At 38.5% G+C, this 16675-nt stretch overlaps 1 protein-coding gene across 6 annotated transcripts in view; it reads left to right on the forward strand.

Annotated features, from left to right (window-relative positions):
• dlgap2a (discs, large (Drosophila) homolog-associated protein 2a) overlaps positions 1 to 16675 on the forward strand; it is a 132590-nt gene that overhangs the window by 93185 nt on the left and 22730 nt on the right. For 4 of the 6 annotated variants that reach the window (XM_086147945.1, XM_086147961.1, XM_086147990.1 and 1 more), the window contains 4 exons: positions 8424 to 8492; positions 9394 to 9547; positions 10442 to 10658; positions 12377 to 16514. In XM_086147945.1, coding sequence (XP_086004071.1) covers positions 8424 to 8492; positions 9394 to 9547; positions 10442 to 10658; positions 12377 to 14724 — 2788 coding nt within the window. In that variant the 3' untranslated portion in view covers positions 14725 to 16514. Of the gene's footprint in view, positions 1 to 8423; positions 8493 to 9393; positions 9548 to 10441; positions 10659 to 12376; positions 16515 to 16675 lie in introns of those variants that run through there. The other 2 variants (XM_086147980.1, XM_086147970.1) reach the window with 1 other exon arrangement.

Genomic DNA, 16675 nt, shown 5'->3' on the forward strand with positions numbered 1-16675 from the left:
TGGTCCTGATAATATACCTGTGGAAGTGTGGAAGTGAAAACGAGAAACAGTTGTTGACGAAAAACATCAGACACATCAGCTAAACTATGGAAATTTAGTTCATATATTAAAAGTGTTTTTTAAATAGTGACAGTTATAATAGCACAGTTAGCAGAATCATCGCGCAATCCATAGTGGGCTCAGCTGGTTGCTGCGTCACCGCACGTCTCTTCTTCGTATACGAATGGTAAATGTGAATTATTTTAGTAATTTTGAAAAAAAATTACTAAAAGTGGTGAAGCTACGTGGAAAATAAATTTATAGTACAATTTGCTGAATAAATATAACCATTTAATTTATCTTTTCATTTTGCATTTTTTTTTTCTTTCCGTGATGACAGGTGAGGCCCGGCCTCCCCTGCCTCTACTGACTGCACGTCACTGTTGTGAGGTAAATACTATAGATAGAGAAGTATCCTCCCCAGCAATTTTATCTCATATTTAAAATACAAATTTTGTCTGGACCGAGCTGCAAAAAGACTACCAACAGAATGTTATCAGAACAAGATTTTTGTGAGTTATGTAAGCTGTGAGTTAATGGGATTTCCAAATCTTGTTTGGGTGTTTTTTTTTGCACAAATTGAAACTTCACTGTCTTTGTGCTCAACATTTTCCACTCTCTTATCAACTTACTAGATTTTATAGATACACCGCGCTAAATTGTCATACAGTTTTATATGTTGGTGTAGGGCTACAACATCAGTGTCAGTAGCCCTGTGAATTCATCATTTTATGGGTATTCATTGGAAGGTGCTGTGTTATTTTGATATTCATGTCCCAGTAAATGGGGAGGAAATGGGAGCTTTTATTTTACCAGCTCTCTGCAGTAAAATGCATATAAGAGGAGTACATGATGAGACAAGCTGGAGACAAGGTCACAGAAAAAAAATTACAACCAACAATATAATGGAGAGACACAGGGTCAGTGATCACACTAATATAAATCTACCTGACAAAATACTTTGCTAATGCAGCAATCAAGAGGTCAGGTTTAAAACCAGTAAAACTCTAAAAATCGTATCAGTCATAATATTTATACCCCAGTTACAGTAATAGTGTCACTGCAGCGATTGAAGCCATTCTAGTGATGTTTGGGGCCAGAGGTGTTTTTTTTTCCCATTCAACCAGTTACTTTATTCACCAGGAGTAATCACGTGGTCTGCCTGTCTATCTGCTGGTGCAGTCTTCCTGTCTCACTCTGTCCGCATGATTTAGGAAAAATTGAACAGGTCAATTTTTACAGAACATGTTGGCGTGGTGCAGCACAGGCACCATTAAATGTTGGATGAGATCCAGACCTGCTCATAAAATTACTCAATGATATACAATGCCGTTGTGGTTAAGTATGTGCTTTGTTTTTCAATGAGTCTTGAGCAATTCTCACCTTTTTCTTCATTCCAAGTCACTTTAACATATTGCCGGTGCTACATAAGTTGTTGGTATCACATTCCAGGGGGCCTTTTGTGTTCAATGTATACAGCAGTTTTTTGATTTTTGAACAAGGAAACCATTAGCTAAAGTATCCAGATTTGCAAATTGGAAAATTATCACTGGTCTTATCATATTGGGGTGTAATGAATTGGCATCTAATGCACTTAGTGGATGACTCTTTTCCATGCTCATCTTGACATTCTTAATAGAGTAGCAATACATGAAATTATCTAAAATTTAGTTCCTCATTCTGAGTGATCAGTTCCTCTTTGGCCAAGCTCAACCAGAATATAGTAATTAAAACAAAGTTTCACTTATTTTCACAAAATTGTCACAAACATGTTTTTTCAAAGGATCGGTTATCTCTGTTCTGTCTTCTTGAGCAGAGGAATCAGAGGAAGTAGTATGTTACTGACTGAATGAAAAAGAAAGATGAATTTATCTCTAATAACAAATAACACAAGAAATGTCTGAGACCGATTACTTTGAAGTAAAAAAGTGACAATAATGTAATTTTCTCTGATAAAATACTCCTCAAAAGAAATAATTTGGAAGAGGATGATTGAATGCTGGTGATCCTGGTCACATGATTAGTGGTGTGTGTCTTAAATGTTAGCAGGGTGCAAGATGTCTTACATTAAAGGTCAACCAGAACTTGAGAAGGAAGGATAGTAAATTCCTAACACCTTGAGCTTTCGACAAAATCTGATGTGAAAATTTTTGGAAAAAAAATATAAATGATGAATCTTATAACTAATAATATATGTATAACACCTATGTTTGTCGTATGACAAAATCAATGGGACTTGCAAATATCTTCTCCTTGGACAAAAAATCAGAAAACATTTATAGATTTCCTGATAGCCACCCAAAGAGCTCAATTGGCTTCTGCAATAATATCTTCAGATCTTCCTTTCAGATTTTCCCTTCAGGGGTCGCCACAATTAATCAAGCTTTTCCATCTGACCCTAGTCTCTGTATCCTCCTTTCTCACACCAACTAACTTCATATCCTTTCACTACATCCATTAATCTTCTCTTTGGTCTTCCTCTAGACCTCCTGCGTGGTAGTTTCAATTCCAGCAACTGTCTGCCAATATATTCACTATCCCTCCCCTGTACATCACTGAACCGTCTCAGTCTGGTTTCTCTGACCTTCTCTCCAAAACATCTAACGTGTGCTGTTCCTCTGACAGACTCATTCCTGATCCTATTCTTCCTCATCACACCAAAAGAGAACCTCGGTATCTTCATCTCTGCAACCTCCACCTCTGCTTCCTGTCTTTTCCTCAATGTCGCTGTCTCCAAACCATACAGCATCACTGGTCTCACCACTGTCTTATACACCTTTCCTTTCACCCATTCCACCCATTCCAACCTGCTTAAACCCATATCTTTACCTCTTTTCCACATCCTCCGTTGCTCTTGAATGTTGACCTTAGGTACTTGAAACAAACAATCCGTGATGAGATTATTAAGTTTGATTTGCATATTTGGTTTTGGCACAAGTTTTACGCCAGATGCCCTTCCTGAAGGATGCCCTTCCTTATTTTTATTTTTTAATTGTACTTTATTAATCCCTTGTGGGAAATTCCTCTCTCCATTTAGCCCATCATGGATAAACCATGAGCAGTTGACTGCCATCTGGCGGCATCAGGGGAGCAGTTAGAGGCTTAGTGTCTTGCTCAACAACACTTCGACAGACGAGGAGGAAATCGGATCAGGAATGTTCCATTCCAAGGATGATCGCTCTACCCCCTGCACCAAGCCACCCTAAATTTTAAAATTAAGAAACATGTATGAAAATCTTTTGATTAAAATAATACCGATATTTAAAGTCAAAGATAATTCTGGCAAGAATAGCACTTTTTTTTTCTGAACAAGGTAACGAGGACTGAAGACAGCTCTAGAATAAGGCCTCCAGTTTTAAGTTTCAGTTGAAGACAAATGAAAGCTCATACTATCACAGTTACAATGTCTATTAGATATGAATACTACATGTATGATAAAAACCTACAACTATGTTAAATGAGAGCACTATCGAACCCTAATTTTGTTCAGAGTTCACAAAAAAAGTCCCAAAGAATAAATTAAATTAATAAATTATATTTAACATGTGTACAAAACACTTGGACAGGGACCCAACAGCTCTGGCAAGTTTGGTGACAGTCCTGGATACAAGTTTTTTTTTTTTCAATAATAATCACAGTCTTGGCAGTAGATGATAAGTTGTATATTCAAACTCTGGGCAGGAAGTGACTGTCCAAGATGTTCTTTTAAAGAAAGTCTGAATTGACTGTCTGACAGCAATGTGAGCAGAGAATATCTTATCTTGCTCTCATGACATTTTGAAAAGATGACCTTGTGTGCAACCTCTGTGTACAGCTTGGTTTGTGACATACAAAGCAGCAGCATGTCATGTCAGACAGTCCCAGTGACATAAATACTGACTAAGAGATGACTGACAGTCATTATTCTGTCACTTGTACCATCCCATCTAGAAGGGACAGAAGTGTCTGGTGTTAATTCAGAGATGCTTATAGATGCTTATTTTCCTGGAAATGATAGCAAGCTTTGTTACATTTTTTAATGCTAAGGTGCCCTTACGGACAAATAGAATGATGATTATTTGATTTTGACTCCATGCCTTCACAGAATGGCCATTGCACATCCAGAAATTACAATTGTTGTCCATTCAAAGTGCTTATGTATCCATGCGTACACATTTAACCAAATACTGAATGAACTGCATCATGAAAAATAAATGTGATGGATCGTGAGTAGGATATCTGTTGGTTTGTGTTGTTTTTTCTAAAGACCACCATTTGACCAAGTAACAACTCCTTTCGGCTATGATGCTTCCTTAGTGAGCTGTTGTCTTTTTTCACATTTCACAAAATGTCTTGGACTATCCACTTTGAATAGCTGTAAAGGGTCAATGATTTATGGGGATGCAACAACAGGAAGGGCTATCACTTGCGGTTATTATACTCCAAGGCCCCAATGAATAATGGCTCTCTTGGTGATTCGGATGAGACTGTGCTAGGCTCAACTGAAAAGAAGGTATTGACCGACATGGATCAGACTGCCTCCCACCTCCCATAGCTCACTCACAAAAGCAGCATTATTGAGTATGGAGGAGCAGATTTGTTGTTGCATTCATTTCAGATACAAGTACTGTCCCTAAGGGTGTCATTACTGAAAAGTCCCAATACCCCCTGCGAAAATCACTCTAAGATTGTCATAATGCGGCATCTTTCCTTTGGATTTAAATGGCGAGCTATAATTTCTTTTCTATTCTCTTGTCTTTTGTGTCGTCTGACTATGTTGTTTAGCTGAGAGTGAGAATTTCTGACTTTTTCTCAGAGAAAACTTTGGCTTCACACCCTTCTTACACAGCTCCCCTACAAGGAATTTACATTTCTAATTGTGACAGATAATAATTCAACTTCTGCACTTGTTAAATATATGAGAGGAATGATGATGTTGATGATATGAAACTTTATATGTCATTGTTTACAAAAACAGCAACAATATGTTTCTGTTTTACTTGCCAACAATTTTAATTTCAATTTCGGGGACAAACAGTGTTACTTCCATGATGTCAAATGGGAGCATAGCAACATGTTTGCTTGAATATCTTACTTAACAACCTGGCAATTTGCTGGACTGGGGCCGAAGCTTTTACGTGGCACCACTTTCAATAGCAGGACTATTCATTTGCCTTGCTAGCTGTTTGCATCTGATAGAGTTTCTGTGCGCAAGGTGGTCTTGGGTGAGAGTCAAGATCAGGAACAATTGAGAGCAATTCAGGAAACTCCTCAAGTATTAGAAGGGTCTGTCCTTGTGGTTGCTGAAGCAACAGCGTGGGTTTGGGATGAAATTCCATGGACTCACAGGTCATGGCAACTCAGAAAAGTTGAAAGTATGAAAGTATAGCTTGGTCTGAGGCTGTTAATATCAGATAATGGAGATAAGGGAGACATGCAACACATGGCCCTTCAAATATCCCTGGTGGCAGTCACGGAGGTAGTCAAGCAGTACCATAATTGCAACAGAACAAAGCCTGTACATGTGAAATTTCATCCAAAGATCCTTAGGGAGAGTACCAGTGTATAGGCAGGGCAGGACAACCCACTGATACTGTAAGTTCTAAAGATGACCTGGAGAAGACATGCATCTATTGAGTTTTCTGCAAGAGCATTTCAAGAACCAATGTTATTGCACCAAGCCATCTAGTTTTTTTAATAATCACTCATTTTTAAAAATTATGTGGTGTATCTTTTCTTGACAAAACTTTTCTCGGGGCCTCCTACAAAGAACACGATTGTTTCACTACAGGACCACCTGGGTCCACTGAAATGCACTGCTGCATCAACAGATAGAGACTTATATCATATTCAAAACAAACATGGGATTTACTTGCAATTTAGTTTGTCCAGTGAGATAGGCCAAACTCACAATTGACAACAGCATTTCGCCCAAAAGCGAATAATGTTAAAGTGAAAACAGGTTGTCAGGTCATATCATCCCTCCCCCCTTCACAACAGGATCACCACTTTGTCCGTCTGACTGATAAAGAATGCATCAATGTCACTGTACCGCTCAGCTGGGACGGCCTGTTTACATTGAGGAAAGTTGGATGTCACTCACTGATTTAATTAATGAAGCTACAGCCCAACCCCTATTACAATTTCGCTCTTAGGTTTGGTACATCCTGCAAGTTGCAGGTCTTGACAGCTGTGATTCATTGATGATGAGGGGGATTTTTGACATGCATATAAGACATGCCAAAGATGTTTAAGAATTGTGTTAAAGAAAATGAGAAGTGAAAGTCATACGGCAAATTTCTCCATTATCATTATGAGTCAGTGCATCCATCAGTTCTGTTGTTATGTCAGGCAGTATTACAGACATTTATATTGTGTATTATTATTTATATGAACTTAACGCAAAGTAACTGAAATGACTTTGGCCCCTTGTTATATAACAAGGGAATTTCTTCTGTTGCAGGTTCAAATAGTTTTGTATAGTATTTCATATACTATTATTTGCTTCCCCACAACTGTCTTCTTAAGTCAATATTTCCAGCAAAAGCTTGTTCTGATAAGGCATTTTGTGCCACAAAGAGATTGGAAATCTGTCCTCAATGACAATCAAGGCTATTCTGATTATGATTCTGATTGCGAATGGCCTTGTTCAAGATAATTTCATAATTAATGTGAAGCAATATTCTGATTTGTCCCACAGATTACAAGGTCAAATGCGTTCATTTATTCCTGCAGGGGACCTTCCATAAATATTTGGCTTACCTTCTGTTTCTAAGTAATTGTCTGGCCTCTTTACTGAATAAGATACATTTTTTACAGTGGGACCTCTCACAACAACAGACATCTGGATCTGTCAGCCCCAGTGGGTTCAATTAGTGTTTTTCAAGCAAATGAAATTACTGCAACATACTCTGGAACTTCTCAGCTTCAGCTCTGATTGAGTCACAGATGCAGCTCGAACAGAGACAGCGATCTCTGCTCCTTTTTCAACCTATCCTTGCATGGACGGTTTCTGCAGATGAGCATCCAAAACACATTGCCTCTAGTGCATTGGTTGGATATTTTCCTCTTATTTCCACACTTTGAGGTGTCTCCATTTTATCCTCTCTGATGATTTGTTGATAAGTTTTGTCCAATGGCAGAGTCTCTCTTTTTGCAATAATAGATTTTTTTGTTTTGTTTTGTTTATTCATGGTCTTTTTTTAGACTGTTCTTTGAATTGTATTTAGCCAAGCGATATTTTGTTTGTTTAGAAAAAATATGTTTGCCTATTTCAGACAGAAAGGTCATTTCTTAAGGACAACGTCATTACTCAGCTCAGTATGGGCCAATATCCTAAGTAAATGAGCAGGAGTCATATTATGTACAACTTGTTGAAACATCCCCTCTTCACTCAACTGACAATTTGTGTGTGTGTGTGTGTGTGCGTGCGTGCGTGCGTGCATGCATGTGTGCATGTGTGTGTGCACACATCCTCCATGACACCATTCCTCCACTCTTGTATCTTTACATGTTCCATTGAAAGGACATTTCCTTTTATCGTTCAACCAATTAAATTATCATATGGGTTCCCTGTTTTATTATCACATACAAAATGAAAGAAAATATTAATGTATGATTCTTTTGTGATAATCTGGTTTAGATTCATGTTTCTTTCTGCCATACAATTAAAAAAAAACAGTCCTGTGATGGGCTAGCGACCTATCCAGACTGTAACCCATCATTTGCTACATTATAGTTTGGATAGACAGGCTTTAAACCAGTTCTGCTCCCACCTGAACTACAGGCAGTGTGAAAATAATGACCTATGGACAAAATGACTTTACAGGCTGAAAAAATGGCACATGAAGTCACCTTTGAAGCAATGTCAGTCCACATTAAAACAAATTTAAAGGGAAGTTTGAATATTACATTACATAAATATGAAATATGCCATACAAAACACTGATGTAACCCCCCCCATCCAGTTCTATAATCATTATTTATGTATGTAAATATAATAGTGACATACTTAATGGGTTAATTTATTCACCAAGTAATTTATTCATGAAAATAAGTCCATTCACTAAATACATACATACTGTAAACTTGAGGAGTGACTGTCATTGAAAAGGGAGGGCAACATCCAATACATGGAAAAATATAGTTTGCACATGCTGAGCTTTTTTCTAGACATTAAACATCACTGTCCCATGTGTTCATCTTCTGACAAGTGAACTAGCACATTTCCAAATAAAAGTGATCGAATCAGAATAACTTTGTTTTGATTGTTTGTCAGGTTTTCATCACCCTCATGTTTCACAACACATACAGCTACCTCCATTTGACTTTTTTTACCAGGAAGTCAGATCCATCCAATTTCTGTCTGTCAAATCCAGTAACTCTGTTTTCTTCTCTACCCACAGCTCTTACCGCCTGGATAAAATCAACAGTGACATGCGTAACTACATCACCAATTTTGCTGCAGACTTAAGGTGAATATAGGATCAGAGTCTCCTGTTGCTTCTCTATTGCTGCCACGCTGCACTGGTCAGATGTCAGATGCACTGGCCTCACTGACACACAGCATATGGATATCTCATAGTAATCCAGCTCATTCAGCCCTCAACAGATATGATTTTACCCACAGCTATGGACTGTAAAGCAAAAGCTCTAAATGACTGATAATGTGTGTTTGTATGTGTATGTATGTACGCGTGTGCGTGTGCGTGTGTGTGTGTGTGTGTGTGTGTGTGTGTGTGTGTGTGTATACACTTAATGCAAAACAAAATCATTTGTCTCTAAAAGTTCAGAAAACACTTACTCTTCCACACTTGCCATAGAAATGGGTTTGCCAGGGAAGAACTTTACATCCAGACTCCCAATGTGGCTCACTCTTTGTATATTTCGATTAACATGAATATGCTATTCAGTATGTCCTTACATTTTCTGACGTATTTCCCCTCCATCATGTTTTTTTTTTTGAAGCATATTTCTTGCCGTTTATTTAACATATTTGATCTTAACGGCTAACACCAGTGTTCAGAGAGGTGCTTGCTCACTTACTTGCTCCTGATTAGCATTTTGCTTATTTACAAGCACTGAATTTATGTTTCGGCACAATGTAAATTACAAAGGATTAACAGCAATGTAGCAGAGAGAAAAAAAGTCTCTTCTTGGGAACTTCTTCGGAAGTCACTCTCAAAATCATTTGCCCTTAAAAACTTTGGTTGGCCAAAAGAAACCAAGGAAATCTTTATATCGATGTCACATGATTCTGCTCATCATCTTGTATGAGTAGCAGTGAAATACCGTATGACCAACTTGTTTCAAATATCATCGCTTGGACTGAAGTCCCACTTGTTGCCTACTTGTTCCTGTGCTCCCTCTATTCAGTCAAAGCTACCACTTGCAAACCACCATGCACCCTAGCATTGCCCTGGATCCATCTGGAGACTACAACTCTCCCAAGTTTCGCTCCAGGAACCAGAGCTACATGCGGGCGGTCAGCACCCTCAGTCAGGCTAGCTGTGTTAGCCAAGTTAGCCAGGTAAGTCTGCACACCAAAATACAAAACTGTAGTCTTCACTGAAATTGGGAGATTTTTTCTCTTACTAACATCTGATAGGCAACTATTGAAGAAAGCTCATTTAGAAAAATCTGACAACAACCTTTTTTGGACAACAGTATTCTTTACATATCCTTCTGAATAAAAACCTTATGATTTTGTACCTGTAGCAGTCAGTATCAACTGTTTTATAATATACAATTTGTGTATGATTTTAACCACACAAATATTTTCATCAGTTTCATTTTTTTTTACTTATTTGGTGACAAACTGCATCTCAATAAAGTGAGAAAACTCAAAGATTGTTATATTTATCTGTCTCTTAAAAGGGATGCTATTTTCACTTGATCAAATCTTCAAAACTAATCTAACTCCCTGCCAAACATCAATGGAACTACTGTAGATGGGTATCTTCATGGGAATATTGATTTTGCCAAACACATGAGTTGGTGCCACTTTTGTATTTTCATGCATTCATTTTTTTTTTTGATAATATTCAAAAACATCCCTGAAACATAAAAAACACCATGAGCCTGACAAAATTTGAGTCGCTGTATGTTGTATGCTCACTGGAGCCCAGTGATTTGAAGAAGACAGATAATATGAAAGACATAATTGAATAATCCAGTGGATGTGAAAAAGAAAGAATACTTTTGTCATTAAAGTTATACTTTTCTTTTTACATTGATTTGTGTTGTGTCCTCTTTTTTTTTATTTTATTTTGTCTTTAATTATTTCAACAGCACACTTTGCTGTAATTTTTATTCAATGGACACAAAATCGACAGAGCCGATTCCTTTCTCCAGAAAGAAATAGCATATCTTTACTTGCATAATGAAAATGACACACATCCAAAAGGATTTTTTTGTCCAACAGGTAAGCGAAACAGAGATAAATGGCCAGTTTGAATCCGTGTGTGAGTCGGTCTTCAGTGAGGTGGAATCCCAGGCCATGGAGGCTTTAGACTTACCCGGCTGCTTCAGAACCCGGAGCCACAGCTACCTGCGAGCTATCCAAGCTGGTTATTCCCAAGATGATGACTGCATCCCTCCCATGGCCTCCACTGTCACCTCCACCATCAGATCCACCACAGGTAGGAACAAATATCATATTCATTTCTCAATCTAATATGTAACATCCTACATATTTTACATCGTATTATTGTTTGCTTGTGTAATACGAATAACTTTGACATGCTGTACTGAATGGATCTGGCATTAAGAGTGTGAATTAATTATACTTTTAAACATCCTTGCATGAATCATTTATGTTTCTGTTTTATTTGACATGTATTATGACCATAGCTCCAACTTTTGAGCCATGTGAGTTCCCTGTGTTTTAGATATTGTGCCTCATCTGCTCATCCACTGGATTCATCAACCTGTAAAGCTATGAACCCTATTGAAAATCTCAAAATGATGTAATTTCAAAGAATATTAAGGACAAGCTCTTTCCCCAGCATTTTCGATATTTGAGTTTCCTCATGATGGCACATTGTGAATGTACTCACTCTTTAACTGTGAACTGGGCAAAGGAATTGTGATACTGCTCTATGGATTCTGTACTTTTGATGAAAACATTTAAATGTCATCGCACAAACTACGAGATTTATTTGCCCCCAGATTGTTCTCTGTATTTTGAGTCTCATTAAAATCTATGTTTACATTCAATGAGATCACGGATCCAGCAGACCGGAAAAATATACATAAAAAAAAAATTGATTGACCATGAATATTCTGGTTTTTGAACATTGACACTGGATTGTCACATATCAAACTCATTACAATAAAAATAAGCCTAATCTTTTGAAGCTTTTATTTCTGAGGCTTGATTACACATTAAAAGCTGCTGTTGGTTTAAAACATTTCCCTTTTGTGGAGGAAATTATTTGTCCAAACACAGAGAATGGATGGGTGAAGAAAAGAAGAAAAAGTGACCGGAAAATGGGGCAGAGTGGATTTGACTGCGTTACACTCAACGAAAAACAGTGGGACTATTATAGGGAGGGTCAGAGGTGTGGACATCTGGAGATGTGCTTATCATTATCCTTCTTTTCATAATAATAATGTCTTTGCTTACACTGCTTTCTCTGTAAACCCAAATGTGTGGATTTTTATAGCGCACTACTTTCTACAGGACTAATTTTGACACTATTTTCACATAGAGCTATCATAACCTGGCAGAAATTGATCAGACAGGACCTCACATTTTCAATAGGGTTCATACTGTACTTTCTGGCTGAAAAGATAGAAAAAAGGTTCTGAGCTTTGCTCTTCTTTGCCCCTTTTCATTGCACAAAGTACACATTTCTCTGTCTTGACAGAAAACAAAGGAGCATGCAAGGATTGTTTTAACACCTGTATCAAAATATGTATTGTTCATTCTCTGTGATATGTTCCAAGAAGCTGGAATTTTCAGCTTTGTGCATTGACAAAATGTTAAAACTGCATGCTGTAAATTGAGGTTGAGAAGGCAGTGTAAACCATCAATAGTAATGAGTCAAAATGGGAGTGTGTTAAGTATTATCATGGATTCACAGACACTGAATATATGTACAATCCTATTACATTCATGGCAAGAAAAAGGTCTTCGGTCTGCATAATACAAACAACCAAAGTTATTCAAATCTATACAATATATGTAATGATAACGTCAACACTAGAGCATTGTATATTTCCCCTCTCTTACTTTGACTCATGATATTCAGTGCATGATTTGATGTTATTGCTTAATGACAATGAAAAGCACATTCTCTCCAGATGCTCACACCTGTTGCCATATTACAAATACATATTTACATTTGTTTTCCAGATAGAAATAATTTGCGGGAAGAATCTTGTTTACCCAACCAAGCTGGGGTACATGAGGATTTGGCAGAAACAGCCCCTTTGGCTCATGACGATCTAGGATGCCCCATCAGAAGAGACAGGCATTACCAACAAGATAGCACGGTAGCAACAGCCAAGCCCATGTCTGGGCCACCAGTTTCTCCAAGTCTCTTCAGATCCCCCAGAGCTAGTGCTCCAGAATGCCCATCACCAAAAGCCATTCAGACCAGTATCAAAGAGTCAGCCAACTTGGCGGCGGCGATTAGTATGCAGTGGAAAGAAGAGGTGTCAGCCATGCGCCGAGAGCTGGCTGAACTCAGGAGGGACCTTTGTAAAGAGCTGCGTGCCTTTAACAGCAATTTCAACACTTTCACACAGCATTACAATACATGGTCGCCTCAAGCTGGTACCACGGCAGCAGGTGGAGAGGCCGTGACTGGAACAAAAGCAGGAGAATGTGCAGGACATTTTGGAACATTCGGGAAAGATAGCGGTAGTGGGCGAGCAAGAGAGAAAAAAACCCAAGTCTCCAAAGTGTCGGTTGGGACCCAGGCCAGAAGCAAGGTCTTGGTCAGGCAAAGCACAGCGGATGCAGCGGTGAATTGTCCAGAAGAGAAGGAGAAAAAGAAGGAATCCCGCAAAAGCCTGCCAAAGCAACTGTCAATGGACCCGAGTATTCTTGCTTGTCCACAGTCAATGTATGTGGAAAGTGCCATTCCACTTTCCTTGGATCCAATACTCCTCAGCTCAGGCAAAACAGTCCCACCAGAGCCACCTGAAATGCCAACTGAGCCCTCCCATATTAAATCACAGCCAGAACAGGAGCAACTTCACCATGATGGGGGGAGCTTACCTGCTACGGTGACTAATGAGGCATTCAAACCTTGTGGTGCCATGCCACTTTCATCAGAGGCATCTAATGAAAGCCCTTACAGTTCAGTGACAGTGGATCAAGAAATACAAATAATTCCTCAACTAACAAATGTAGACCCAAGTAATGAGGATCATGCTATCACTGAAACTCACCTTGAAGATCTGAAATCCAAAAACTGGGAACTTAGTGAAAGGGACAAGGTACCAAGGTGCCTACCATATTTAGTCCCTATTGTAACTGTGTCCCCACCTGCATCAGATTCTGAGTCTAAGGATCCTGACATTGGAGACAAGCTCGATCCAATGTCTCAGAAACCTACAACTATGTCTGACACAAATACAGGATTGGAGGAATCAAATTTTATACACCTGACTGAATCAATACCAAATCGATCGGAATCAGCTACAGTATCTACATTTGCCTGCAATACTGAAACTAGTTGCTCAGTAATTGATGCATGCACATCTGATGCTGATTCCTTTTGTTGTCTAAAAACATGTCCAGCCATCGTGGTGTCAGAGTACATCGAAACAGATATTTCCACAAGTCCAACAGAGAGCAGCATCAATCCAGAGCCCTTTGCCACCTTCCCAGAGGACTCATCTGATCCTAATAAAGAAATACAATTGGAATCAAACGTTATACCCACTTTGGTACAAACTCAACAGTTCAAAGAACCAGAAACGGAGGATTCTGAATGGCCGCCTCTCCCAGAACCATTTCATAACACCCAAATTTACCATGCTGATCTTGTCCACTTTGACTTAGTCATGCTGACTTCCCTAGATCAGGATGATCTTGACTCTGTGTTCATGGACCCTGAACCAGAACCATTTGACCTGAGTCTGGACTCTCCACCCAATTTTGATTCAGTTCTATACCAATCAGACTTTCCAGACTCACATGCTGTTAGCCAAGCTGCACCATGTCCTTCTGATCCTTCGAGGTCAGCAGAGTCCGTCAATCTGGAGCCAGCGATGCATTTGAGCTTAGCAGGTGTGTCCCAGGATGAATCTTCAGTATTACATAAAGTCCCACTACCACAGGTCACGGTTACCGTATCCCCTCCGAGTTCAGTGTCTCCTGATTCATCACTGGAAATGGACTTTGGCCTAACAAGTCCATCACCAGATCCTGCTTTACAAAATACTGATCCATCCCCACCTAATGCTGAGAGCACAGCTTTTTCACCTCTGGATCCAGCACACATGACATCAGAGGATCTGGTAGAACCTTTTGTCTCCATGGATTTTTCCCAGGCATATGAGGACTTTGCACAGGAGAAGACTCCAGATAGCCCTGAGATGTCAACATGCGAAGCAGCGTTTCTTTGGTACCGGTGGCAAAGAAAGGCTCAGAGGAAAGAGTCACTGCAGCGAAGTGCCAGTGTGGAACTATGGAGCAGGAGATATGAATACAATAGTGCAGAAATCACATATGTATCTCTCACTCTGTGAGCTCATATCTCATTCCCAGCAGACAAAATGTAGCTGAAAGTGTATTTCATGGTTTGTTGACACCAATCTGTGGATATAAATGTCATGCTGTTCTTGTAATTCAAGACAAGAACCTCCACATAAACTTCCAGGAAAAGAACTGCAACAGTAGCAGCAAGAACCATAAGGATTGCAACATCCTGTAAGAATGTGATAAACCTTCATTGGTGACAAATTTACCGAAAAATGAATTGTAATAAATAAATGAAAAAAATTCTTCCAGGACAGCACTACTCATTTTAAGTACAGTGTATGTTTTTAATCCTCAGATACACTGGTCATGAATGTAATTCATCCTTAGTGGACAATTTGAAAAGAGAAACTATTTTAAGAGACACTTTTGTTAGTCACTGTAATACATTACAAATAGGATGGCCGAATATAATCAAGGCCTTGACAATCCTTGCCATGATGACAGAACTTTCTTTCCTTTTCATTGGTTTGATTTCCGTGTATTCCCACTCCATAGTCGGGCGAAATCAATTTTGACAGTTATCATATAACTATTATTCCCAAGGGCATATTGTTTACTATGTGAGCTTTTGGATGGACGCAGCAAGACATGATGCTGGGAAACACAAAACTGATATTCACATACTAATTGCTATAAAATAACAGCATATATATTTACACACAAATATCATACAGGACAATACATATTAGAAAATAGCTATACAAAAACACACCAAATTAAGGTTGAATGAATCTAACCCTCTGGCTATGGTAATAACAGGCTGTAATGAAAGGTGATATCATGTTTTTTTTTCTACTGTATGACATGATAGTGCTCAGGAATTCGACTGAGAATGTAATACCACAGGGACATAGGTTTTTTGGCATCATGAGACAAAGCTGAATAAATCATTGTATTTTTTTTTAATCTGTGTGACACTGAATGCTAATGATGATTTTTTTAATGTGCAGAACTGATGACAATTTGTGTATATCATATGCAGTTCACTGACTCAGAGAAAGCAAATTAGAATTATTGCTAGTTTTTGATAATTAGCACACTGGCAGGCACCTACGTACCACCAAGGAAGCAGAGTTCTATTATGAGAAATGAGCAGCTGAACAGAGGGGCAAATCATGAAATATCTCTGTGCTATGAGTCCACTTAAAACAATCATTCACAGTTGTCTGTGATCAAGTAAAAGTGCACTAGAACAAGATTCTTTCAGCTGAGCATCAGGTCACTGGCAGCAATGGACTTTCTTGTGTGTCGATTTGAGTTGAGTATGTGCATAGCACTAAATGAAAGGTTTCGTCAGAAAGATTTTCAAAGTGATTGGAAGTTAATTAGATTTTATTGTTTCAATTGTGCTCATTTTAATGGCATAAAGCACACCAAATTGTCCTCCCCTTAGCTTTGTTTATATCTGACTTTAAATGTACTAGAATGCTAATCAAACATACCACCTTATCCAAAATGTACTTGAATAATAAAATGCTTTTTTAAAATAAAAATGTAAAAATGTATCCAATGCAATGGGAGACATGATAATAATAGGCTGCGAACAGGAAAACCGAAAAAAGGGGGATGAATTGTGAAATCTTTGCTTGGGAGAGACAAGCTTGAAGCATGGCCTGCTTCTGTTCCTAAAATATCTGGGAGGTTTTCGTTTGGATTTCAGAGAAAGAAAAGAAAGCAAAATCTAAAGTGAACTGAATGTACCTTGAACCAAATGCAAAATTAAAAGTTAATAATGGTCACATGCTGTACTGAAGTTATGTATTCCATAGTGGATGAAATAATTTGAAGAGTCATTTGCATAGAAACTCATAAAAATAGTACATAATCTGCATCTGCATCTGTAAATCCATATACATGTTCATCCATTAAAAGCAATTACTGAACATCATTGCTGTGCAAGAGTAGTCCTGTAACCAAAGGTGTTTGGGCTAATTTGCC

The sequence above is a fragment of the Fistularia commersonii genome, chromosome 1, assembly GCF_037954325.1.
Source record: "Fistularia commersonii isolate RoL2024-O1a breed Wild chromosome 1, RoL_Fcom_v1.0, whole genome shotgun sequence".
In the NCBI taxonomy this organism is placed as follows: Eukaryota; Metazoa; Chordata; class Actinopteri; order Syngnathiformes; family Fistulariidae; genus Fistularia; species Fistularia commersonii.